Raw genomic sequence first — 25,957 nt, 5'->3', positions numbered from 1 at the left:
CCAGGCAAACCGGATCTAGCGAAACGGTTGGCCTTTCGGTGGGTCCGGATGATTAAACTACCGATAGATACAGCCACTTATACACCTACATGATGTACAGATACAGGATCGGATTAAAACCAAAGTAACCTAAAACTAAAATAAACCCAGTCTACAAATTCATCTCCGGTTTCCCCAAAAGGGCATTGGAGATGAAATCGTTTGTTTTAAGGCCGTTGCACTCGATGGAGGTGCATTTCAAATCAAGCACTCGAGAGTTGCAGTCCGGTTCCACTGCGTTTGATGCATTATAAACTACCGATCTTTACATCTGCCTGCGTACGTTGTAGTTTAAGGAGCAGACAGTATATCAATACACGGTCAGCATTCCGGGATGTCCTGTTCCGGATGTGAACGCAAACTCCTCCGCTAGCCGAATATTTGGAAAAAATACCCTTATTGTGTCGTGTATGCTGTGTACTGGGTCTGGCAAGCCCATTCGTTAAGTGTGTAGCTTTATGCCCCTCAGTCCTGCCCCAAGAGGCTTCAGGTCGAGTTTCGGCCGAACTCTCGCACCTGCTCTGCCGCTAATGTATTCTTTTATTCCTACCTATTGCTAGCCATGCTTGTACATTTCCGCCGCAGTGCTGTACCAAATGGAAAATGGACACAATTAACAGATGCATTGTAAAACCAAAGAAACGCGCACAAGTGTAGCTTACCATTATCGTTACTGGCCCTACTCGTGCTAGCGGGCTACTTCCATGGGTACACGTGCTCGATATATTATGGGTTTATTGTGGATGTGTACATACTCGGAGATGTAAAATGTGATCGCAGGGTTTCGAAGGCATTTGAACAACGCTAAACATACTATCTACTTACTGGCTCCTACTCCGCTATTCAGTATTCAATGGGATGTATTATAGAGCGACTAGGAAACTTATATACCAAACACGTGCTCACCAGGGTGAAATTGTGGTGGCACGTCCGCCGCTTCATCCGGTAGCGTCATTTATTATACTAAATGTAAAACATATGACATATGAACTGTTGGAAACAATAAACTAAATCTACACGCCGAATTAGCATTTAATGAACGGGTTCCGCTTAACCTCGTCCTTCGCATCCATCGTGATCTCGTCGTACATCCACTTGCGATACCTGCGGCAAGTCGGGCCGCACTTTTCGTTTCCACAATCCATGCACGGCATATGGCATCCGGGGCAGGTGAGATCCAGGCAATCGCACAAATCCTCACCGTTGCTTCGCAAGATCCCCTTCTCATCGTACAGTCCCACAATTTTGGGTGCCGAGTTCAAGCTCTGGCCGATGCTGCGTGCTAGCTTGCGTTTCTCCCGCTGAGACGTTACTGGATCGAAGTCGGCAAGAAATTTGGAGTTCTCATCCACCAGCCGGTTCCGTCTACCGCGCTTTCGTTGCTGCCCTTTCGCTTGGGTGTTATTGCCATTTTCGACTGGGGCGCTGTCTTTGTCGTTGGGAGTTTCCGAAGCCTGCGCAACCTCCGAACTCTGTTCCGTGGGTGGTTCCAACGTTTCCGAGGACGTCGCTGGTCTTTCTCCTGCTTCGTTATCATCGGAAGAGCTCGATAGGTCTACGAAATCGCCCATGATGGTTGTTGAATATTGTTTCGGTGCACAAATTACATTTGCTTACAATTTTGGTTTCGTTTGTTATTTGGCGTTTGACAACACTCCTTCGCTCAGTGAAATAGGCTTTTCGACCCAGCCACAAATGACAGCTGCAACTTTGCGTATCTGGCAACACGGTCCATGCTGTGAATGTAAACATAAACAATGAATCTAACGAGCTCCGGCGCATGGATCTAGATTCTAGAAATCCTACAAGTGGTACACCGTTAAATATGTTAGAAGCATTCACTGATAATGTTCTAATAACGTAGAAGTTTTAATCTGATTTTATGAAAGGAGAATTAAGAGAAGCAGCTTATGTCGCCTCATCGCTTCACCGAGTCGCAGCCGTTTGATTATGCCGGTTATTTCGCCGCTGCGGTACAGTTTCTTCAAAAATATCGATGGATTTTTTGCGTCAATAACACTAAGTTCATACGTGAGGGTACTCTAAATGTCTTGCCGCGAGAGTGGATTGCTGATCTCAATTATGCCTCAAATGACGAGTTTAATCGCATACCTCTCGGTTACATGAAGGTAAAAAAGGTGTTTGAATACCACTATCTGTAGAATTAATCTCTCATTTCTGATATGCTCCGCAGGACGACTGGTCTGTTTCGTTTCGTGAATTTCTGTTCGCGTTGAAACAATTGCAGGTACAGTTTGACGAGCATGACTGTCGCCATCCAAAACCCAGAAAAGGAATCAGTGTGAAGAAGGGATATGAAATAGAAAACCTGAGCAGTTTTATCGAAATTGTTCGGTCGCCGGAAGATCAATCGCTGGTTGTCGATTTTGGCAGCGGTTTGGTGAGCAATTCGATTGTAATATGTTGGTTGCATTGCATTCATCTTTAGACCATTCACAGGGCTACCTCAGTGAGCTGCTGCACGAGCGATTTGGCCTCAAAGTGCTCGGAATTGAAAGCAACCCTAGCCTGGTGGAAACATGCATAAAACGCCAAAATCCTTCAATACCCAGAAAACCCGTCCAATATTGCCACCATTTCATAACAGAGGATTCATTCGACTTCATTCGAAGCGAATGTGTCAACCGATTTGGCGACAACACCATCGAAGCATCTATTGCAGGTTTGCACGCTTGTGCAGATCTTTCCATTACGGCCATTCACTGTTTCCTTCGCTGCCGATGGGTGCAGTGCCTTACCATAATGCCTTGTTGCTATCACAGAATGAAAGAACCTGCCACCGGGACCACTACCGAGGAACGAGAGTTTCTAAATATCCCTCTCAGCAATGAACTTGGCGCTAAGCTGATGGCTGGCGGACGGAATTTGATCACCCGGTCGTTCCTGCGCCTAGGATGCCAACAAACGGCTGCTCGATGGGAAAAACGAACGCCTGAGGAGCACCACCTGCACGGGCAGGCAATGTTTCGCCGGGCATTGATCGACGCAGCTCTGCAGCACGACGAAACTGTTCGTGTTGATAAGCTGAAATCCACCCCGAACGAGGCGACCGTGGAGAACGTATTAGCGCAATTTACGCTGCTGAAATATTCGGATGGTGAACGTCTTGAATGCGCTTGGACCGACGAGCATAGGACCAAACTTGCTGCCCTGCTGGAGCAGTACGGACGTGATGGACCTAGATGGTCCGAATACTTGGAGTGCCTTCAAACGTGCCTACAGGTACGGTACATAACGATTACAAACCCTATCCAAATCCCTGACGGATGCTTCATTTCATTTGCAGTCTGTCTGTGAAAACGTTATCCTGCTGGATCGGATGTGTTACCTAGAGAATGCAAGCAAACACGAAGGGTTTCGTATACGCCGAAATTTAGTCCGACTTCGGGACGATGGACTCTCCCCGCGGTGTTTCATATTCCACGCATCGAAGATACAATAAATCGCACAATCCCGTTGTGGTTTCATCCTTTCAGAGCACTAGTATTTATTTATACAGCATAATTTATCTTACAAGAACAGTGCCGTCGAGATAACATGGTTCTGAATGCTTCCGGTTCATCCTATGTGTGCTGCGTCGTACTGACCAGTCGTGAATCCGCCGGGTGCTGTGCAATCCGCAGGCCGAAACCTTGCTTCCCGGTGCAATTGCACGCCGGACAGCAAATCGGCGGGTACGACTCACCGGGTCCGGATGTCCGGACAACGCAGATGGGGGAGCTAAGAGGTGGGAATAAACTAACATCTGTCAGGCATTTAAGTACGTATCTGCAGTGATTCTTCCGTTGTCCATCGTTCTAAAGTACGGGCTTAAAATGTATCCATTATCTAGCGTGTAGCTATGTACGATTAGGTAATACTTTTTAATAGACATGATCGCAACACGCGCGCGCGCCAACCGACCGAACAGGACGACGGGCATCGAGCCAGAACTACCCAGCCTTTGGTAGTGGCCAGAGCGCACCGTACAGTTGCCGGTGGCGCTACGACACTACTCCTAGTTCCCGCCCGATGTCCTTCCCGTTTGGCTTTCAGCAGTGTCCAGTCCCCGCTTCGCTACTGCAGCTCAAACTGAAACCCATGGATCTCCGTCCCTTCCCGGCACGCATTTTCCCTCTCGTTCCTCTACTGGCCCGGTTCCTTCCCGGGGTGTTCCTGCTCTTGGTGGTGTGCGATTTGATCGCACGGGTACATTAGGTTGGTTGGTGCCTTGTGAGGTTAGATTATCATGTTTATTTGGTTTTTACATTGGCAAATTGGCTGCAGCATTCCGTTGTCGCTTGAATCAAGTGGAGGGTGGAGGAAGAGGGTGAGAGAGTGAGTGAGGACTGGGTGGAGGAACATTGGAAGGGATTTAGTTGAATGACGCCTGACGCTCGACTCCTCCCGGTCGCACAGTAGGCTACAGCCAGTCAATCAATCCGTACCCCGGTTGTTTCGATTACTTTTCCGCCAGGTCGACCGAGTCGCTGAACTGCTGCGGGTGTGCCTGATCAAACTGGTCCGCGTCCTGCTGGCGTAGACTGGCCGAGGATGCGTCGCGGCTGAAACCCGAGAGTCCGTGAAAGTGGATTCGTTGGACGCAAAGAGCACCAGCGTAACACTTACCTATAGCACCGGTAGAGGTTCGAAACGCCCGTGTGCAGACAGGCAAGATAGGTTAGCTCGGCCACGCCGTTGTTGCTGTCGGATTCGATTTCCTTGGTCAGGTCGGAACGTTTGCCGTACCGCGAACCAAGGAAGAAGCGATCGTTCCGCGGGACCACGCTCACCTGCCGAAGGTCCTTGGCGCCGTACACGTGCGATCGTCCGTACCGGCTGCCGACGAAGAACGGGCGCTTATCGCTAGCATCTGGAGGTGCGAGTGTACCGTGTGTCCGTTGGACGGGAGAGAAAAAAAAGGGGATGAAGGAAAATGTAAATGCACGAATAAACACATTCAGAAACGCTCCCCGTGCGGATGTTTCAGCGGAATCAAACATGAACGAAGCGCTGTTTGCATCCCTCGGGTGTTGACGACCCTTTGATGCAGGTGGAAATATAATAATCTACGTCCATCAATCCACCGCTGTGGACACAACGATATTAAAGGGTTTTTTTTCGTTGACCGCGGATCGGTTATCCTCATCTTCCGCAAGGAAGTTGAGTGAAAAGTTGTGTTTTTTTTTTGTACCGATAATATCGTAAAACGATTGTATTACAAAGAGGGAAAACTCTTGTTCAAAGTGGAATGCATTTGCGATGAAGCCGTGATAACAGGGGTAGTGGTTTGAATATATGAGCAAAAAAATATATCCTTCGTACAAATCAGTCATGATCGCTACCCACAAAGACCTCCCAGCGCTATCAAACGGGCCATATCCATTACACAAGCGGTCTTCCTTTGGTAGTGAAGCGATAAACGTGTTTATCGTTGTGCATATCGAGATAAATCAAAACCATCGGCGTCGCTCAAGCCGTAGCCATTTTTTTGCAATCATCTTAGGTGATATCGCTGGTGGAAAAGATTTATGGAACGAGCTTATGGTTGCACCAATATACTACCAATATGTTTACCATCGGGATAGGAGTAAAAATAGGAGTGTTTCAATCACCATCCAATTTGCAGCTGATAAATCAAGAGAAAGCGATTGTAAAGGGTTTTTTTTTGTTTTTGAACATGCACGATTATAATCCCATCCCTATCAGTTTCTTGTTCCCCGGGAACGGGTTTAGTTCCACCAGCTCTCTTACGTTTATTATCGCCGTACAAGCTGCTCGATCCGTCTACCATCGGATCCGCATCGGCCACCGCCGCCAGGATGAATGCTCCGAACAGGATCAGTCCAAAGGTGCTCCAGATAGTGGAAGGTTTCATCGTTTGCCAGGTCATGGTGTAATCCGGTACCCGGAACTCGCCGCAACTGCAAATAGGACAACATAAAAAATGGCGGTTTCAGAATGCATGTAGCCGCGGTTGTTTGCCGAGTGTTCACTGATGGGTGCGAGCTGATTGGGAAATTAATTTGAACACACTATTTTCCTCTCGATCTCCCGCGCGGAATGTATGTACCATTCGTTTTCCAAAACACATCCTGTGTCACATTAGTGGGTTACTGGCAAAAAGCTTATCATCTGTTTGGTGGAATCTACCCTAAAACTAACTTTACTGCGCTTTTTGTGCTGCTTTCCTCTAATGTGTACTTTCGGTGAAGCTGCACTTCGCCCGGCTTGGGAAGGTTGTTTCGAGGGAAAACGGCATCTATGCCTACAGAAGGGAGTGTTCCAATTACCGGAAGCCCGCCTGGCAAATGACCCGACACGATACGAACCGATCCCGAAGCCAGTTTAACCTAACAATTAGCAAGAGTTCAAGCCCGGTCTAGCCTCCCACGAATCGCCATTCGAGTCGGTTGTGTCGCAATCGTCCACTAGGCCGGAAATGTGGTGTCGTTTATCCGACTCATTTAGCAGGCCTCCGCACTGATAATCATTCCAGCTCGGGCGCCTCGTGCATCCCTTTTCCAAGCCAAGTTTTAGTCGAAACAACGTTCAATTGTTGGGAGAGATAAAAAAACGCCGTGATGGTCTGGCAACAAGCCTAAAATATCCTGGGAAAATCGCTTTTTTATTTCTAATTTTACAATTTATCAAAGCCCAGTTCAATCAAATGTTGTGTTGGTTTTAGTTCACACATAGACTGAATTATTTTTAGAATGATGTCCTCCCGTTGTGCCCTCTTGGTTCGCTGGTATTTTAGCTTGGGTATTTTTGCAACATTGTTGTTCATTTCGTGATCGGCCTACACTATGGTAATAGACGATTGTAATAGATTTAATGATGATACAACGATTTCAATGCCATCTGAAGCTCACGTCGCTCAAAGATCTAAGCTTTTTGAATAATGAACAAAAGAAACTACCAAGCATGAAGAAGTGTCTATAATTTCGAGCAATATTCGTAGCAAAAAGTAACACCAGACTAACTAACTGAAAATCGAATCTAAATACACCTGCCCGGTCAACCACCTTCAGCCAAGAGCTATCAAATGTCTCCTTTGATCCGCCCGATCTAATCAACCTGCAGGCAACCAGCTGACACTACGGACCGTCGGGGGTTTCAAAACTCTACGCAGATCGTTAGAATGTAGCACAACACGAACGCAACAATTACGCCCTCTTCGTCGGCCCTTACGATCGGCAATAATTAATTATGCCACCGACAATGTTATTGTTTGTTCGCAGAGCGCGGTCGTTCTGGAACCGAAACTAAAAACACCCCACGGAGTGATGGTAACAGTGCAATAGCAATTTCCCATCACGCACCGTTTACGATACGATTCCAATTCTGGTGGCTTCCGTGGCACAGAATCGCTAGAGGTCGATTCTGCTTGTACGCCCTTTTAAGCTCGCCGTTGTCGGTTGGGATTCCATTTTTTTTTTCGTTTCTCGATAAGGGTCAAATTGAGTGCAAGGGTTGTAGGGTTTTTGTCCCTGCTAACAACAACTCACTTAATTTCTCTTAATCATTCCCATATGCCGGTGATTTGGCCACGTTTCGCGTTCTCCGGATCAAATTCAACTTTAAATAAAGCAACTCTAATAGCCTCTGTTTTGCCTACAAAATATTCTTTGTTTTTTATGTTAATTAAACTTGTTAATAAACCAATTCCATCAAGCAACGGAGTTAGTTCAAGCATCATGTTACCTAATTATAATTCTTCATCAACAGCATACCCTTTCCCAACGCCTTAACCAACGAAGAGCAGAAAAAATATAACGTTTGAGTAATTTTGCTCACAACTCCGCAGGCACGTAAAATAGTGGGATTTTACAACCCTCACGCTTCACGCCCAATACTGATGTGCCCAACCGCACGGCTCAAATTGTACCCGGTAACCGCAACACGCTCGTTTACTGGCACATATTTTATTGTTACAGAAAAAAATCATGCTTACGATTATCCCCACACGCATTAGCTCGTGCTCGTGTATATTTATCGGTGCCCAAAAAACGGACTACCCGACAGGACATGGTGAAACGTTTACTTCCCACCATCTCGAAAGTGTCCTGGCCTGCCGACGATTAATTCCGACCTCCGACCTCTATTCCGACTGACCGAACAAATGCCACCGGATGGAGCTAAGCTAATTACAATCTGTAAACCCGTAAACCGTAGCGGCGACATGGATTAGTTTAAAGTTTTATCACCTCGAAATTACCCGAGGTTTACGAGACCTACTGTCGTTCCATAACCGGTAAGATTAAGTGCGTCTCTCAATTGGAGCCCATTCCCTTTTAGGAGGAAAGGATTGGAGGTGTTTTTGAGCTCGCTCGAGGAATTCATTAAGCAAGCAAAAAATGTATTTGTACACACAAAAAAGCAGTAACGAAAATCGAGCTCCTGCCCTACATTCGCATTGCGTCTCATGGTTGGCTTCAATTAGTCGGTGCAGGTTCCCGGTACCTACGAGAACTCGTAATCGTAACACGTAGACCGAGCCCACCTGATGGCTGATTGGAAAGTGTACCGAACCGAACCACTGTTCACCAAGAATGCGACACTGATCGTGCTTCCGATGCTAATTGATCAATCCCACGGTGCGCGTTTAATCGGTGAGAAACGGCCTCCTTCCTAATAGCGGCCCCCCACCCAACACAGTTCCTCGAATCAAACTTCAAAACCCCTTTAATGTACCATTTAAAAGGCATTCTCGGGATACCCCAATCGGGCGTTTCCAGTCTCCAGCTTCGAGCACACCGTTGTAGGAAAGCTACGCCCGATTAAACCGAAACAAGAGCGCCACAAAACCAACCCCTCGAGCAAGGAACTACGGAGCCTCGTAAAAACGACCCACTGCTTTGCGGTGGAAAAGTCACCAGGCGCGCGATGTGCTAATGAGGCCCCACTTTGTGGCCAGTTGTTGCGAGCTGGCCATTCGTTTTTGTGTGAAACAACCTATCCATCCATCCATCCCACGGATACTCCTCCGGCACAACCACAATGATCAAGGAGCAAAAGCCGGAGAAGTAAAACACCGGGAAGAACCAATTTAAACCAGCACGCCAGCGTTCCGAATGGAGCGCGATCGAATCGTCGGGTTTTGTTTGGAATTGGTTTTCTGTTCTCTTTCGCGAAACGGTGTGACTTCTTGACGGTTCATAGTGAAGCTTGCTTGCTGACGGAAAGCCATCATCAAGGACTCTGGTTTTTTTTTCACACACTAACCCACCACAGGACATGTGGGCGATCGAAGTAGCCGGCGTTCCGGTGGCTGGCGCACACGTGTCTACTTGAAGTCTGTGACCCAGCTAGCGACGCGTATTGCGCTTCGCTAATGCATCCGGGAAGTGCTGTCGGGGCGCTTGAGAAGCTGCTGCTGATACTTCACCGTCACAAATGGGTCGCAAATGGGTTAGGAAAATATACGCGCTCCTAGAAGCAGATGGATCGCAAAGAGAGAGAAAGCAGGAAAATGCATTCAAATCAATCTATCGCACGAAAAATTATGTCGATTTCCCTCTGCGTTGGGACATAAGTTTTGATGCTTTTAAAGAAGTCTATTAAACATATATAAACATAATAAACTAAGTAAGATTGGATGGTATTGGATTGGATGGTGGAAAATGAACTTTTTTCTCGCGCACTAACCATTCATTTCTAGCGAGCTTAAGGCAACATACAACATATACGTGTATGAGCAGTGCATTGGCCATCTTGCACGGCTCGTAACCAGCGCCAGGTCGAGCTCCATGCACTATAAATGAAATCGTTTCGCCCGATGCATAACATCCAATTAACTCGAACGGAAGCAACAGGTCCCACGGACGCTGGCGAAGGCAGCAATTCCGCCGTTTATGTTTCCCGACGGCGTCGTCCAAGAATGCGTCGTCGCTCGAGACGCTACGATTCACATTTCCAACCCTTTCCACTTCGGAAAGCAACCCCGATTTGATCGAAACGAGCTGATCCTTCGTTCGGATCCTTCCGGGTTCCCAATAAACTCACCACGCGCCAAGCGTTGGAGTTACAATGTGGCGATTTAATTATATTCCCGCTCAAAACAACACCAAATTGAGCCTCGATTGCATCACTTCAATTAAGCGACCGTGGTTTGATGATAGGCTACAAATCAGAACGTAACGCTTCTCTTAACCTCAACTAGGATCCCGCCAAGAGCTTGCTAAGTGCCTCGCTAAGCATTCCATTCCGTTTACTCCGACGAGTTGACTCGAACTCTTCGCACGATCGAACAAAACTTTCAATTATCCAACACACCTCGGACTGGGTGTGGGTTTGGAAGCGATGTTTAATTAAAATGACACTCGAGCGCGCATACAAAAAAAAGCAGCAACTTATTAGCCTTAAAAAGGAATTCACCCCAACCATTAATGGACAGCATAAAAACGCCGTCCGTCCGTTGGGACGTTTGGGTGCGCCACTTCACTCCATCGCCGACAGGAAGCTGAGGTATTAGCAAACGAATATCGACCCAGAACACTTTGCGGGGCCTTTTCTCTCGCTTTTTGTCTGCCTGTCTGGTTTTCACATACCGTACACGCCATAAATAGTTGCGTCTTTTAACCGTGTCCACGTGCGATAGCACGTTCTTAGGTGACAGCAGTGACCGTGAGCCATCACATCCTCCAGCGTGGCTAATGGCTACTCGGTGGATAATATAATTTGTGGCCGTTTTTACACTCATCCCCTGGCCACTGACACCTCCGATGTCATCCGGTACTCGCTGGACATAATTCCATAAAGTAGAGTACGAAAAAAACCCCACCGTAGGTTGTGTGGACGGGCATCGCTAAACTAATAATTAGTTCGTGTAAGTAGATTGATCCCTTTCGCTGGAAGACCCACGGAGGTGCATATTCGGTGCCTTTGCCACCGATGGATAGGAAAGCAAGGGACGCCATGATTTATGAACAATGCAAATGAAAATTCATCCACCAAAACCATAAATCCCTCAACGGCAACCTGTTGTGTCTCGTGTGGGAGCCCGTTCATTGGACGTTACGCCGAACGGATACGTCAAATGGGCGGATGTAATAATTTTTCACTCACCCACAACGACGACGGGGCGATCGTGCGTTATTTTCATCCGAGCAGGCCGGGCTGAAACATCCTTCAAACTCGAAGGGATGCGACAGGCAGACAAAATCACACACACACGTGGCCGCCTCGCTATTCGCATCATTCAAACCCCTCCAAGGTGTAGGCCGTTGACGTTGTCGAAGCAAAAATCCACGTTGAAGACGCGCAAGAGATTGACTTTCGACATCACCAATTCCATGCCGATATTCGAACCGGAGCAGTTAAGGAAATGCCTTGCTCGGGTGTGAGGATAAAACGACGTACAAACGCGCGGTTTTATCTCGAATTACCTGTACTTGACGAGTGGATAAATGTCAATCGGTTTAAATATTTACCGAAACGGAGGCAGGCGAATTGGGGATTCATTTTGTCTTTCGGTTGTCACTGGAGCCTTGCAAAATGAAGCCAATAAATGAGTTCCTACGAAGCGATCTGATGAGAGACATCTGATTACCATAGGATCGATTTATTAGCATTTAAGCTTATTTTACCTTTATTGAAAAATGCCTGAAAGCTACTACATACATGGTCCTAGTCTTTTAAATATATTTAGCGGGTATAGCATTAAGTTCATTAAAAGAGAAACATCCACAAGATTGCAATTAACCATAAAAGTAATATGCTAAGCTTGTTTATCGTCATGTGTAAGTTTTTAATAACCACAAGACACATTTTTAGCAATTTCACGTTTATTTATAAACATTAAATTGCATGGGTAAAATCTTGAGAAAACAACTTAACGAAATTTGTCTCCATTGTAGCCTATTTTTAAACGCCGGAAATCAGAAAATGATATCCATAAATACACTCATCCAAACCCAACTGACCGGTATGTTGGTACACTCAATCAGTATTCGACGAGCTATGCCCTGCAACACGCACAGTCATGGTGATTAATATTTTATCACATTATATCCTCCCGCACGACTTTGGGCCAAACCTCGAGAATCTCCCACACGCAAATCAATCACTCAAAACGGTCACAGAGTGACCCAAAGGAAGCGTTTCCTGTTACACCAGGGGGCGCTATCGCTTCCGGCAAACACGAATCAACGCCCTCTTGATTCGATAAATCAAACACCAGCCAGCGGCAACATCGAGTTCCAACTAGCTTCGTGCACTTTTTTGCCTACCACGGCCATTTTCTTTGGGTTCGTTGCTTTGCGAGCGGCCTCGAGAGCACAAACAAAGTCTTCCCCGGGATGGCGAGGCACAAAAGGGCGACGAAACGGAAACAGTTTCCACCTCTAGTGGCAGTTTGGGGTGCCCAATTGGAAGCCCACGAGCCGACGGGCAGAGGATTCCGTGGCACGCAAACAAATACAATGGCTACGGCGCTGGAAAATTGTCACCTATGGCAGGTTTGTACGTGTGTAAGCCGTGCAAAAATTGCTTCGGCGTTTGCAGGCTAAGAGAGCAAATAACAAATTTCAATCCAAGCATGCTTGCTGGGGGGCTTTTCTCGAGGGTTTCCTTGGTGATGTGCTCGCGAGTTTCCCGCTCAGACCCGAGGTGCTGGTGTGTGATTTTGCCGTACATCCAAATTGGAGCTTCTTCGTCCTTCGTTCTTTGATATCCAAGTGCCCCGAGGAGTCGTTTGCGAATCCTACGCACCGAGGCTGACGGTGCATTTTCTGTCCACGTGTTCGGGCCCATTCGATGGTTCGTAAATAATATTTAGCCGGCGTTCGACCCCCAGTGGGGCACGCGATGAGCGTTACGAGAGCGACAATGGGAAGTCCACTTTTCCTCCTTAAGGCACCACACGACCGGGCTTCCATTTGCAAGGCCGTGCAACAGGTGGGAGATTATCAGCGGACGTTTGAGTCATTTGAATTTTTATGTATTTTATGCTTAAGGGTCTCGTTTGACCATTAAGCGTTTATTTTTCCTTCCGATAAAAGCCCTCCCCATGCGGAGGACTACATTTTGCAAGCAAATTGTGGATCGCCTACCCGCGTAAATGGATATTCTATTTCAATTTGCGCATATTCACCGTCATGCGTTGGACGATGGAGGCGCCTGGTGGTTTTCGGATCGTAATAATAAGCCATCGTTCCATGTGGCATTGGCCATTTGAGGCCCGATAAATACAATCTAGGGTGGTATGCCATATGGAAGCCATCAAATGGAACCGTGGAAGAGATTCATTTCATAAAATGGTATTTTTATTGCACCATGTTAACGTAACGAGAAGAGCTGATTAAAACTCTTCATCGTGTGAGCAAGTGTTTTTGCAAAATTCTTGCATCATGCACTCTCTTTCTCGATAATCGGATCGGTTGAAAAGCAGCGTTCCGCCTTCACAACAGCACCAAGTAGTTGAGAAAATTCATGATTTCGAAAAAACAAGCACATTAAAATTCCTCACCGCAAATACACGCGTACCGCGGAGACGTTCGCGGTGGCTTTTCCCGTTGGCCGATTGCCCAAATTAACAGACGGAGAACTTCATCTGCGTTGTCACATCACCACAGGGGAGAAGGCTTAGATGGGCTGTTTAGTTACTACAGCAAATAAATCACCCCTCTCTAATAAACGCAAATACGAGCGCGAGGCGAAAAACATTTTCCCCATCTAGCTCTACACTTCACGGAATTTTCTCGATTTCCCGTAGAGGTGTGGATTCCACACGCAAACCTGCCCAGCGGCAACCGCACCAGTTGTATCTTGGTGGTGACATTCGTTTGCTCGTCCCATTTCATCGCGGACCACCATTTATGATGGAAATCTTATGAGACTCGTAAACAGGAAAGATGGAAGTCTGTTCACGTTCGGTGCTTGGGAGTGTTGGCTTGAAAGGCTGCGTGGAGAAGCGCTTGGTACGTGGAACCCACCGTAAGTGGGTTGACTTTACACTCGCACTCTAAAGTTTTATCTAAAAACAATAGCACTGGCCAAGGGAAAATGTAAAAAGTATATCTATTAAGTTTTGCTTAGTTATTGAAGGCTTCTTTTTATAAAACGCATCCTTGAATTGAAGCGCAAAGAATATTTAGATTTAGGCGGTACCAACTTTACACTTCACCAACTCCTACACATCATCTTATACACTCAAATACTCCTTCACGTTGTTGTAATTTATGATTTATGATGACTGTTCGGTTCCGAGGGAAAAAGAGAAGAAATCTATGTGTTTTTGCGCAAAAGATATTGTCATTGCGCTTTCTGACAATATCTTTTGTATTTTAGCGTTGCAGAGCAATTATTGAACAAAATATACCAGTTAATTTCATACTGTTCTGTAAGCTTTTCATAATCGAGCCATTTGTATTCTGATAGCCCCAATCCTTTTGTTAGTCTTGTAATCATTGTATGGCGCTTTAAATATGTTTTTTTGTAAAGCATGTGAAATTTCTAATAAAACACCCACTGATGGAAAAATATAATATACAAAAAACTTTGAATAGCTCACGTAAACTAATGGTTAAATGTTCTACACAGGCAAAAAGTCTCACATAAAATATATGCATAACTTGTAAAAAATACCACTCACTAGATTCGATTTCCTGAGGGCTTTTAACATACACGACATCACGTCAACACACTCCTGCACAACCCATCGCACTCGCGGGTTAGGTGTGAGGTCAAAATCAGGTGTAAAATCGTAAAAAAATTCAGAAAGCTCTGTTGCACCTACGGAACTCGACGGCTGCCGCGTCCGGTTATCTGCGGCAAGTCAGTGATACTTCTCACAGATGATTGGCTGTTATCGCCGCTGTACCCACTGGGTGTGGAAAACGAGCAGGTTCACCTCCACTTTACAACTCTCCCGACTGCCAGTAATAAGGCGCTAATGCGGGGGTTTGAAACCAAAAACTTTCTACACGCGGTCTACCGGAAGTTGGACGGAAAAAATGAATCCCTCGATCGCTCCTGCTCCCCGTGAAAGTGGATCGAACGCTGTTTTTTTGGGGATAGTCAGATCAAAAGGCCCAAAGCCCGCGACAGTGATGTGGCTTAGGAAGTGCATGCATTAGCGCTGCCCCGTCGGTGGATGCATTGTTGAAAAGCTTTTAAAGCGCTGTGGCATGGGTGTTTTTCTTTTCGAAAAAAGAAAAGAATTTTCCACATCCCCCAGCAGGAAAGCCCTTTGGGAGCAGTAATATTGTTTAATGCTATTAAATCCAACCGAGTCAGGTGTAGCGGTGTGGTGCTGTGACGGATCTCGCACACATGGATGCGTCCGGGCGAATGCAACAGCATAGATGCACTTCAAAGCATGTCTGCACGTGCAATCAATAAAAACGTATTCCTACAGCAGCCTGTTGCAGGCCTCGTGGCCTACTGCTTCAGTGCAGTATGTTTTGAAATTATGTCCTTCCCGCGACCTGCGTTGTCACAGATTGTGCGTTCTCAATTGAATAAAGGTGGAAAATTGCCTTAGAACATTTCATAATTCCATCCGATGGCGTTTCGTGCATCAGGGGCTCGATTTACATGTACGCATTTTTTTGTACCTTCATTTATGCAACCCAATGTTATTTTATAATTAACGGTTCCATTCCACCATGGCCTACTTTAACTAGGTTTGGTTTGGATTTTTTGTTTAGTCGCTAGCAAATATCCACACGTTTACAAACAAGCACTCTTCCCTTTGGAGGTTCCCGGGAAAAGCCCCTTTGAATACCGTGGTTTTTCCCTCTCGTCACTTTTCCAGATTCTCGCAAAACACAACAACCAATTCACACACGCAACGGACGTTAATTGCGAGCTAACAATGCACGGTTCAGGACGATTACGCTCCAACTAAAGTAAAAAACACTGTCCCCGATAGTAGGCGCTTATTAGCTACTAACGATCACCATTTGGACCGGAAGAATCAGATCGTTCTTCCAAATGCAGCGTAACTTACCTTCACAAGTGATCGACTGTTGCTTCGTGCTCGCCTAACAGAACCAAATTCAATCAAAGTATGCCACGGATGTCCTGCTTCGAAGGTTCGTTCGTTGGTTCACTGAATGCTTGCTTAGGACTCACCGCAAATAGCCACCTGTTCGATAGTGGTTTCGATAAGGCGGTTCACACGCTAGTACACCTTCAAATCAACCCAAAAGCGCTAGTGCTCTCGGATCCGGCCTCGCCGACACTGTGAGCCATCGCACGGAAATGCAAACGCTTTTATACGACGCTCGAGCCTGCCACGCGGTGGCACTTCGCCCCAACGATGACGAACACCAGCAGTACCAGCAGGACGAACGCTCGTGGCGGACTCCATCCCGTCGGGGCACGAGACTCCACGGCTGAAAGGGTGCATGATCGGGCTGTAGGTGGACTAACCAGCAAAGGCTCTCTTTCCGTTCTGTCGTCCGTTTTCGCTCTTGCATTCGTTCTTTCTCTATCTCTCTCGGGGGCTGTATCGCGTGCGTGCACGAAATGGAGTTGTACAGCGGAGTTATTGTTTTTGTGTTTTTTAATTTTCCTCCACCCGTGGGGGTTTTCCCTCGTTTTCTTCGAAACACAATAATCCCCGCACAATGGCAGGAAGTTACGTTTAATCGCGAAAAAAACAGGGATGATTTCATAAGGCGACCAAAAAAAAGGCTCTTCTCGCTATCGAAACCGTACGCTGCAAAGGGAGAAAATTCGTGGGAATCCTTGTCCACTCTGGTGTGACGAGTTGGCCCCATGCAAATAAATCCCATGCACTGTTCTCTTTCCTTTTTTTCTCTCACCTCCTTCAACCACCTTGTGGACGACCATCTCGTCAATTATGGGCCGATTTTTCTTTCTGTGACCCGCGCGCTAATCTTATCTTCTTGACAGCCAACGACGTTGACACGTTAATTTGAAATTAGTACGACAAGCTGTTGCACTAGCTCATATGACGAGCGTGTGTGCTGAGCGGAAAACTAACGTCATCCACGCGTTTGGTGATTAATTTTCCCTCCCACATCGCGGTGGGAGAAATGTGCGAAATGCGTTCGCTTTCTACAAGTTGGTGCATTTCTTCAGCGCCTCATGAAGGTGTCCGAGCGTTATAAGCTTACGATGCAAGGATTTGACGAGCGTTTTATAGAGCTGTTAAAATCGAACTCACATTGCTTGAGAGATCTCGTTATTTATAGAGGCATTATCGTTTTATACGTCCGATTTCTTAGACGGTGTGGTTGGCATTGTGCCATACCATTTGGTTCATCATTCAAACAGATTAAATATAAAAAAACAACCGCTATAGGATGCAGGTCAATGTTTGTGGGATCCTGTGAGCTACAGTCACACATCACTGTCCAAATTCGGCTAATCCGTACACAAAAAGTCCTTTACGATTCTAATTCGATCAAGTTTCAAATTAACGTGGCCTGAAATCTGATTAGTTTGAAAACAGCGCTGCCAATTCGAAACGTGCAAAATTCTGGATCATCTACATTTGTTACAGAACCTGGTAAAATGATTGAACATGGAGGTGATATATCAAGGACGATCAGGCAACAGACAATAGTACAATCATCGATAACATCCAACCCTTACAGGCATTAAGGAAACGAGACAATCAAATCCAAACGAGATAAACTGTAGCTGACCACGTGGCGTATAACAGTCAAACTATGCATTATTTCATAACATAACTCTTATTACTAGCATACAGTATATATTCTTAGACATTTGTTTAAGACATATTTAGCAAGACGCACGCATCTGTTGAATAGACGAATTCTAAATTTATAACAAAAACGTTAGTACGAAGAGCAACTATGTTTATCAAAATTTTAAAATGTTCCGTCTCAATGGAATGCTCACTTAGTTTTTCCCACGTAGTATAATATAAATGCTTATGTTTCAATATAATTATGGGCTGTTTTGGGCATATTCTAAGCTGTAGCGCTTAAAACCGTACCATAGCTCTGATTAACTGGTGTTATATGCGGTAGAAAGTAGCCGTTGAATTGTTTTCTTTATTTTCGCCTTTTTTAGTTGTTCTCATGGTGCTGTAAGCTGTTTATATTATCTTTTTCGATTCTTCTACTTTCCATGCTAGCGCCTAGGGTTCTACAGCTTGTTTTGAATTCCTTTTACTATTCTTCATTATTGTAAAAGCAAATTTGAAAATAAATTTCAACAGTTTTTTACTCAAGTACTTTGGCCAATCGTCATAGGGGATGCCGGCTGTTATGGCAGATTCATACATGAATGATAAAGATCCTTTCGATGAGGCTGCAGTCTATACATCCTTCAACTGTTTTTCTACACATCTCCCATATCATCATACCTTTGTTACAAAATCAGGAGACGAAATTAAAGTTTCTCTATTTACGTTTTCATTGCACAACGCAACTTATTTATTATATAAAACCGAGCATCCAATTCTCCATTAACTTTTAGAACCCATTAACAATGAAAATAAATCAATTAAATGGCTTAAATAATTTTTAACGCTTTTTTCCCACATGTCTTATTGACTATTCCCAGAACTCCTGTTTAGTTTCCGATAAAACTGATGGTTTAAATAATTTTAGAAAAATATTGCCACGTCAAATCTTGATATCCATCGTAGATGGCGTACCCATCACCAGGTGCCGCTGCTCAACTTCCTCCGGTGGTATTGACAGCTCGGACGTCAATATTGTCAGTCTCTGTTTCCGGCATCTCGTGCTCGAGCTCGCACAGCGTTTCGTTCTAGCGTAATAAAACTGGTGTAAGTAGTGTTTTCTGGCGAAAATAAACAAACTCCCATCGTGCGAAGCCGCTCACTAACCAGCCCGTACCAGCCCGCCGTGAAATTCACGCCTGCCGGGTGTATCATCGATTTTTCTGACAGTAAAATTGCACTGCGGCGAAGTTGCGCTGTGCCGCTCCTTTGACAGCGCGCGGCTTCTCCGGTCAAATTATGCGCTTACAAGGAGAATTCACCGTCCCTGTATGGGTCGGTGCATCGAGAAAATAAAATCGCGGCAATCGCGACACCCAGCATGCTTAGCGAATTTCACATCGCCCTACGAAATCCGTCTTTATCGTTGGGTGATAAACAAAAAACCGCAACCGCGCAGTACTGCGGGTCACAAATGCGATATCACCCGTATTGTGGGTGTGCATGCGTGTGTGTGCGTGTCTGTGTGTTCCGTGAGACACGGCTGGTGTTGGACGGAAGCGTTGTCGGAGATCGATCGATCACTACTAGTTTGGGATGCTGATGAAATGTTTTTCTTCTTTCACACACTCGTAGCTTGACAGCCCACACTCGTTCAACATGCCAGAATTGACTGAAATCACGGAAAGTGCTGCCGCTGCCACCAGTGCAACCGGCACGTCAGAAGCCAAGTTGGAGGATGCCCTCAGCGACACAGAGACCGAGGACTCTATCCCGGAGCTGGAGGATGCAGGTACGTATTGCTGCGATTCCGCGAGACAGCTTCAGCTCAACGTTTGCCTTTTTCCTGCCAGGTGCTGGTGCATCAACACAACTGTCCGCTGGCGGTGAAATCCCGGATATCTCGAAGGCAAAGCAATCGCGCGGTGAGAAGAAGGCGCGCAAAATTATGTCCAAGCTGGGCCTGAAACCGGTGCAGGGCGTGAACCGGGTGACGATCCGCAAATCAAAGAACATCCTGTTCGTGATAAACAACCCGGACGTGTACAAGAACCCGCACAGCGACACCTACATCATCTTCGGCGAGGCCAAGATCGAGGATCTCACCCAACAGGCGCAGGTGGCGGCGGCCGAGAAGTTCAAGGCACCGGAAGCGACACCGGCCGCCGGTGAAGCGTCCAGCTCGACGAACGTTGTCACCCCGATCGCCGAAGAGGACGAGGAGGAGGTGGACGAAACCGGCATCGACGACAAGGACATCGATCTGGTGATGACGCAGGCCAACGTGAAACGTGCCAGGGCCATCCGGGCGCTCAAGAACAATGATAATGACATCGTGAACGCGATCATGGAGCTAACCATGTAAGGAGGAGAGGGGGTGTGTGCGGATCCGGATCGCTCGAAACCCGCGCCTTTCCCGCCTCCCTTCTGCCGCCACAGCATCAAACAAAAAACAATCTGCTTGTCTGACCCTTTGCTGCTAGTGTGTCACAGGACGTGCGTGTCCTTGCAAGGGATGTGCGCGCGTGTAGTCGTTCCTTGCTCGCCCTTTTTCAGTCGTCCTTTTTTTTTCTCTCCGCATGAACGACGAATGAATTGTGCAAATAGAATAAGCCCCCTTTCGCTGGTGTGCGCGCACGCTTGTTTGGGCGTTTTTTGGAGTTGCGCCCTCAGGCGTGTGCATGTGTGTGTGTGCTGGGCGAGTCCGCGGTCTTATAGAGGGCGGGTGCGTTCACGTTTCGCTGCACCTTTAACAAGTTTAACATTACAAAGAAAAACCACATTTAAACCGAAAAGAGCTAAGTTTATATCTTAAACGGTAATAAAACCAACCAACCATCAAAAGACCGGCGAGCATTTGTTTCTTTCTTACGTTTAGTTTAGGTTGCTGAGGTCTGGATGAGCATTATTTTCGCTTTTTTCGGCCATCCCAGGATATGGGAGCTCGAATATTAGATTTTATGCAACCGAAACAGCGACAGCATTAAGTAATTTATTTCTTTTCATTGAAATTTGATTGGAACAGCAAACACAACGTGCCGTTAGCGATTGGGGAATAGTTGTGCTGCGTAATTCAGCCGATTGAATGGGTTCTAGACAATAACAATAAAGAACATTGCGAAAAACAAAGCATTCTTTTGTTGTTATGCTGCAAAACTTATTTGCGGAGCAATTTGTCCGAAAAAATACGACCAAAAGGGTAAAATATGATCAGTTTCGTTCGATTTCATTGAATTCCATCTATCACGTTAGTAATGTGCTCTAGATTGCACTCCGGTATCGCTTCAGCAAGCCCAGGCATGAAGCTTGAATCAAAAAGTGCTAAGAGAAACTATAAAATAATAGAGAAAAAAAATTGCCCGCGCACTGATCGGCCAAAGTAGGGAAAATTTTTCACAAAAGTAACAGGAGAACATACTAGCTAGGAGGTAGTCATCACCGCAAACTGTTCTACAAAAAATATTAGCCGTATAACACTAACAGGGTGCCTCGTTGGAAGAAAAAAGTTTCAAAATCTCACTCATAGATGGCGCTGACAAAACGCTCCACGTGGTTGAAATATTTCAAACAAAAATTTGTGAAATATTTCACGCATTTTTGTTAGCGCCATCTATGGGATTTTTGAAAATTTTCGTACAGCGGCACACCCTTCATTTGTTATACGGAATATATTTTCCCGTATATCAGTTTGCCAAAAAATTGGTCAACCTCTCAGCTGGTATGCTCTCCTGTTCCTTTTGTGAAAAATTTTCGCTAATGCACTCGTTCAATTCGAGGGTGATTTTTTATCTTTCATTACTGTTTTACCATTTATGTTTTGCATCAGTTCCCCACACGCTATGCGGCCTGCGAGCGTGCTCCAAAGGCTACGCAAAAGATAGGCGAAACGTCAAACGGCCAGAGAGGGCCGAGCAGTTCACTTGCCGTGCCGGTGTTTCGTCGTCTATAAATATTTACCTCCTTCGATAGGAGCGCAAGAAGCAGGCACCCCGATCAATCGTGTCCGTACATTTGACCATTTCGCAGATAGTGCGGCGTGCCGAATCTCGTGAAACAGTACCCATCGGAAAGTGCGTAACGATCGCGAAGAAAAAAAAAGCATCTACTGCCTGCGTGAATTTACGTGCCGCCTCTCACACCAGGCCACTACGAGGGGGGTTGGCAACTGGGCAGCCCGTCCAGCAAACAAGTTCGCTCTTATCGCAATACCCAGGAAAGCGGTGGAAAAGCTTCATCTCCGAGCTGTGAGAGAAATCGTGTGCCGTGACTGTGCGCGCCTAACGTCGAATATCCTTATCAGCAGCGAGGCGCGCGTGCAAAGCAAGCAAAAGCAAAACGGCCACCAATATCCGCCAGTGTATCTACTGTGAATGTAGGGAACGAACCACCGTTCGGCATAGGGGTGGTAGCTGTGTGTACGTTCACCACGAATGCATTCACTCTCGCGTGCCATTGGAGAAATGTAATCTGCCGGATTGCAACCCAGTCAAGGTTAAAAGGTGCCACGCGGCGTCGTTGTCATCGAAGGCGCATCGAACAAGAACAAGGAACCGTTGTTCCGACCGTTCCGACCACACACACACACACACACTTGGCCATCCAGGAGAAGACTCGGAGATCTCGGAAGTGTCATCATTTGTTTGTTGCAAAACAAAGTACAAACGGCAGCTAAAAACCTTCTCGGCTCGACCCCAAATGTTCCACTTAAACCAGCTGCTTCGAAATGTGTCAGGTGAGTTCGAAGCAAGCGCCATTAATCGTGGTTGCCTGGCAACGCAACGTGTTTGTCTTATTATCGAGCTTTTGTGCATTTCGCGGCCTACCTTTCTCTTCGCATTTGCCACAATTTGTGGTTGTGGTGCGAGAAACGTAACCTTGCTCAGCTGACGTTATACGAGTGGTTCGTGGACGAAACCGCACGTCACCGCCGAATGGCGCAATCTTATCAATTTCGATTGGTTTGAAAATTGCGTGCTTGCTTTGCTATCGCCTCAACACACACACACACATACGCACAGCCCATGCTTTCATGATAATGAAAAGTATTTCTTCCCGTTCGTCGGTAATTTGGCAATCATTATCTGGGCACGATATTGACCCCCTGCCAGGCTGGCCGAGTAATTCCTCGAAGGAGTGCCCGATTTCAAGGCAAATCAACGTTCAGCGACAGCCACGAGATGTGTCATGTTTTGACGCACCATGGCATGCTGCGGTTTCTTCCGGTTCAAGCGCGGGATGATAGTGAGGATGATATTGTTTACGCATTAGAAGGAAATCTCTCCGCTTGTTTGTCGTACGCCCGGATGCTCGAGCTTATGTTTCGACCATCAACTCGTCAATCAATAGCTTTAGTGCCCCGGCGAGTTGTGATCAATTCGCTTATCGATCGGATGGCGCAATCGCACAGGGGAATAGTTCATCGTCATCGCTAGGAGCGTGGCTGGGTCGCTGAAAATTTGCTCAGTAGGCGAGTACAGTCCAATCCGGGGCTCCTTCGTCAAATATGTACACACTACACCTGAGATGAACGAGATAAGATATCAAGTGTTGCGCGTTTACTTTGAACAAACGCTGTCCGTATAAAAAATGGCTTTCTGGCGGTGCCTATCTTACGGCGGATGGACGAATAAAGTTGCTTCGTTGTTGACGCATGCTTTTTTTCCCCCGAGATGATGCGCCCTCATCACAACGCCACTCAAAACATGTTTGTTTCACTTGGGGTGGTTTTTTTGTTTGTTTTCCTTTTGCAGGATTCAAATCGGTGCTACAGAGTGGCTTGAACGGTCGCCGCTTCGGTACAAACCAACGAGAGAAATTGCGCCGCGTGCTGATCGTGTCGAAACTGACGCGTCTCGAGTTTGAAAAGATCCGCGAGGAGCAGCTAAGCGATGAGTGTCTCGAGCAGAAGATCCGTGATCGTGGCACCGACTACGATGCCATCAAGTACTACCACCATCTGCACAAGGACGTCGAGCGGCATGTGGCGCGATCGTTTCAGGAGCACGGTATCGAGGTGCAGGTGGTCAACAGGATCACGATCCATAAGGATGCGTTGCAGTGGGCCGACTTGATCGTACCGATCGGTGGTGATGGTACGTTTCTGTTGGCGGCTGGTCGTGCAAGTCCGTTCTTCCTGTCCAACGGCAAGCGAACGCCCGTTGTTGGGTTTAATTCTGATCCACGACGATCCGAGGGCCGGCTTATGCTACCGAAGCAGTACTCGGTACAGGTCGGTGAAGCTGTCCGAAGGATCATTGCAAACGAATTCAGGTGGATGCATCGGTCTCGCATTCGTACCACACTCGTCGGGGCAGCCACGACCGAGAGGCCTTCGCCGATGGATTTACACGAATTTCATTCGCAACCGGTCGAACACAAGGAGGTGATGTCGACTGTACCGAACGGCAAAAGTCGCATCCTTCCGTACCTGGCGCTTAATGAGGTGCGTAACTCACAAGCTGCCCACCTTTAACTTCCTTTCTGGTGGCTGACCTAATGGCTTTCATTTTTCTGGCAGGTTTTCATCGGGGAAATGCTTTCCGCACGCGTATCCCACCTTCACCTGCGCATCGACAATGCCGATCTTGTAACGAAAACGAAAAGTTCCGGTCTGTGTGTCAGCACCGGGACGGGATCGACATCGTGGCTGACGAGCATGAACCGGTTGTCGACGAACAACGTGAAGGATTTGCTGAAAATCGTCAAGAATCGGACGGCTCCGGGCACCCTAAACAACATCGATCCTGAATCCATATCTCAAGAGTACAACGATAATCTAGTGTTTGCGCCCGACGATCCGCGGCTGTGCTACTCAATTCGCGAGCAGATTTGCGTTGGTGTGTGGCCCAACCCGAAAGGACTAGAATCGCGTGGGTTTGCCAAGGAAATGTTCGTCAAATCGCGCTGTGTCGACGCAAGTGGGTATATCCGGAGTGAAACTGTAGATTTCATCGTGCTAATGGTTGCATTTTCTTCTCGCTTGCCGGTACAGGTCTGGTTATAGATGGTAGCATTGCATACCACTTCAACGATGGTGCACGTGCTCTATTAGAAGTGTATCCGGAGGATTCACTGTTGACCATCGATATGGACGACTGACTGAGCGTCGGACAACGACAAGCCATTACTCCGACGACGCAGATAATGCCTTCTGTGGATATATCATTGATTCGAACCGTTCCGATGATTTCTTCAGGTCCTATCGCTCGCTTTTCGATACTGTTCCCCAACGCTGGACTGAAGGATGTGAATCCTTACGCTTTCTGAAAACAAAAAAACGCTTGGCAAACGCCACTATTGTGTATGTTGTTGCAATTCTCGCACTACCGACGGTGCCTGACGGTGCATTTATTTATCGATCCTCTCCCATAGCGTTCCCTTCTCCTTAAGGTACGGTTACTGTAAGTAGAAAGTGTAATAAATTTGGTATCGTGTTATTTTTATACATATATATGTAAATATCGTTTCCCATGCTGCTACTTTGCGTTCTGCTGATGACTGAAGGGAAGGTTAACAATCTTACGCAACAATCCCTAATAAGCCGGTGTAATTTCAACGATGTTTCACAAATTTAATATGTTCCTATCGACTTGGAAGGAACGTATACTTGGCGCTCCTTCTACTACCAACCCGTTATCAGTGAATCTCCTGTTGTTTAATAACACCGTGGCGGAAAGTTGACGCTTGTTATTGATATTTGGTATTTGGAAGCTAACAATGCTTCCGTACTTGGAAGCTTGCTTGGTATTTGGAAGCTACGACCACACTTTTACAGCGGCTACAGTATGCCACACGTTAAAACAGATTGCGGTTCCTGATAACGGACCATTTCGTGTTGAGATCAATACGTACAAAGATTAGTCGGTGAAAAATGCTTCTAATACTACGCAGCAAAGTACAACAAACAGTCCGATAACAATCGTTAAGTATTGCGAAGATTAAGGTGTTCGAGTTAATATTATTCGAAAATATATATATATAGAAATAACGTTGGCCAAGCTTCCTCACAGTGGCGGTATTTGGTTTTTGCTTCCGGCAAATTACTAACAATCTCTTGCGTACACAGACACACGCTTCAATTATGAACATTGTAGTGAGTTTCGATCGAGATTTTCGTTCCCTAATGTTGGTTTCGCCTTCCCTAATTTCCATTATTCAATTCCGGCTGCACCTGAGCTTAAACGTATCAATTCGCTTTACAGTCAAATGTATCTTTGCTATTCGATTTGGGCAAAATGCAGAAGTTCTGCAGAGATTCTATGTATGTCGTGGCAATCGATCGAATGATCT

The 25,957-nt window shown here is 46.4% G+C and overlaps 5 protein-coding genes across 5 annotated transcripts; 3 read left to right on the top strand and 2 right to left on the bottom strand.

Annotated features, from left to right (window-relative positions):
• Window positions 1–196: 196 nt before the first annotated feature.
• Window positions 197–1,642, bottom strand: LOC128722603 (ARL14 effector protein-like). Its single transcript, XM_053816276.1, has 2 exons — window positions 702–1,642; window positions 197–626 (listed from the first exon to the last, which is right to left on the bottom strand). The coding sequence occupies exon 1, from the start codon at window positions 1,608–1,610 to the stop codon at window positions 1,065–1,067; it is 546 nt and encodes a 181-aa protein (XP_053672251.1). The 5' UTR covers window positions 1,611–1,642; the 3' UTR covers window positions 197–626; window positions 702–1,064.
• A 307-nt stretch (window positions 1,643–1,949) lies between these two features.
• On the top strand, window positions 1,950–3,502 carry LOC128724972 (methyltransferase-like protein 25B). The gene is made up of 4 exons (XM_053818692.1): window positions 1,950–2,168; window positions 2,234–2,440; window positions 2,500–3,282; window positions 3,347–3,502. Exons 1-4 carry the CDS (start codon window positions 1,950–1,952, stop codon window positions 3,500–3,502), a joined length of 1,365 nt encoding a protein of 454 aa, XP_053674667.1.
• A 22-nt stretch (window positions 3,503–3,524) lies between these two features.
• LOC128722746 (RYamide neuropeptides) lies at window positions 3,525–16,069 on the bottom strand. Its single transcript, XM_053816425.1, has 4 exons — window positions 15,995–16,069; window positions 5,794–5,963; window positions 4,669–4,912; window positions 3,525–4,604 (listed from the first exon to the last, which is right to left on the bottom strand). The coding sequence occupies exons 2-4, from the start codon at window positions 5,930–5,932 to the stop codon at window positions 4,502–4,504; spliced, it is 486 nt and encodes a 161-aa protein (XP_053672400.1). The 5' UTR covers window positions 5,933–5,963; window positions 15,995–16,069; the 3' UTR covers window positions 3,525–4,501.
• Window positions 16,070–18,720: 2,651 nt separating this feature from the next.
• On the top strand, window positions 18,721–20,776 carry LOC128727472 (nascent polypeptide-associated complex subunit alpha). The gene is made up of 3 exons (XM_053821388.1): window positions 18,721–18,775; window positions 19,304–19,460; window positions 19,522–20,776. The coding sequence occupies exons 2-3, from the start codon at window positions 19,328–19,330 to the stop codon at window positions 20,031–20,033; spliced, it is 645 nt and encodes a 214-aa protein (XP_053677363.1). The 5' UTR covers window positions 18,721–18,775; window positions 19,304–19,327; the 3' UTR covers window positions 20,034–20,776.
• A 1,587-nt stretch (window positions 20,777–22,363) lies between these two features.
• Window positions 22,364–25,155, top strand: LOC128722914 (NAD kinase 2, mitochondrial). The gene is made up of 4 exons (XM_053816606.1): window positions 22,364–22,400; window positions 23,419–24,110; window positions 24,186–24,585; window positions 24,660–25,155. Exons 1-4 carry the CDS (start codon window positions 22,364–22,366, stop codon window positions 24,764–24,766), a joined length of 1,236 nt encoding a protein of 411 aa, XP_053672581.1. The 3' UTR covers window positions 24,767–25,155.
• The last annotated feature ends 802 nt before the right edge of the window (window positions 25,156–25,957 follow it).

The sequence above is a fragment of the Anopheles nili genome, chromosome 3, assembly GCF_943737925.1.
Source record: "Anopheles nili chromosome 3, idAnoNiliSN_F5_01, whole genome shotgun sequence".
In the NCBI taxonomy this organism is placed as follows: Eukaryota; Metazoa; Arthropoda; class Insecta; order Diptera; family Culicidae; genus Anopheles; species Anopheles nili.
The sequence above is the reverse complement of the archived record's forward strand: the minus strand, read 5'-3'. Positions and strand labels throughout refer to the sequence as shown.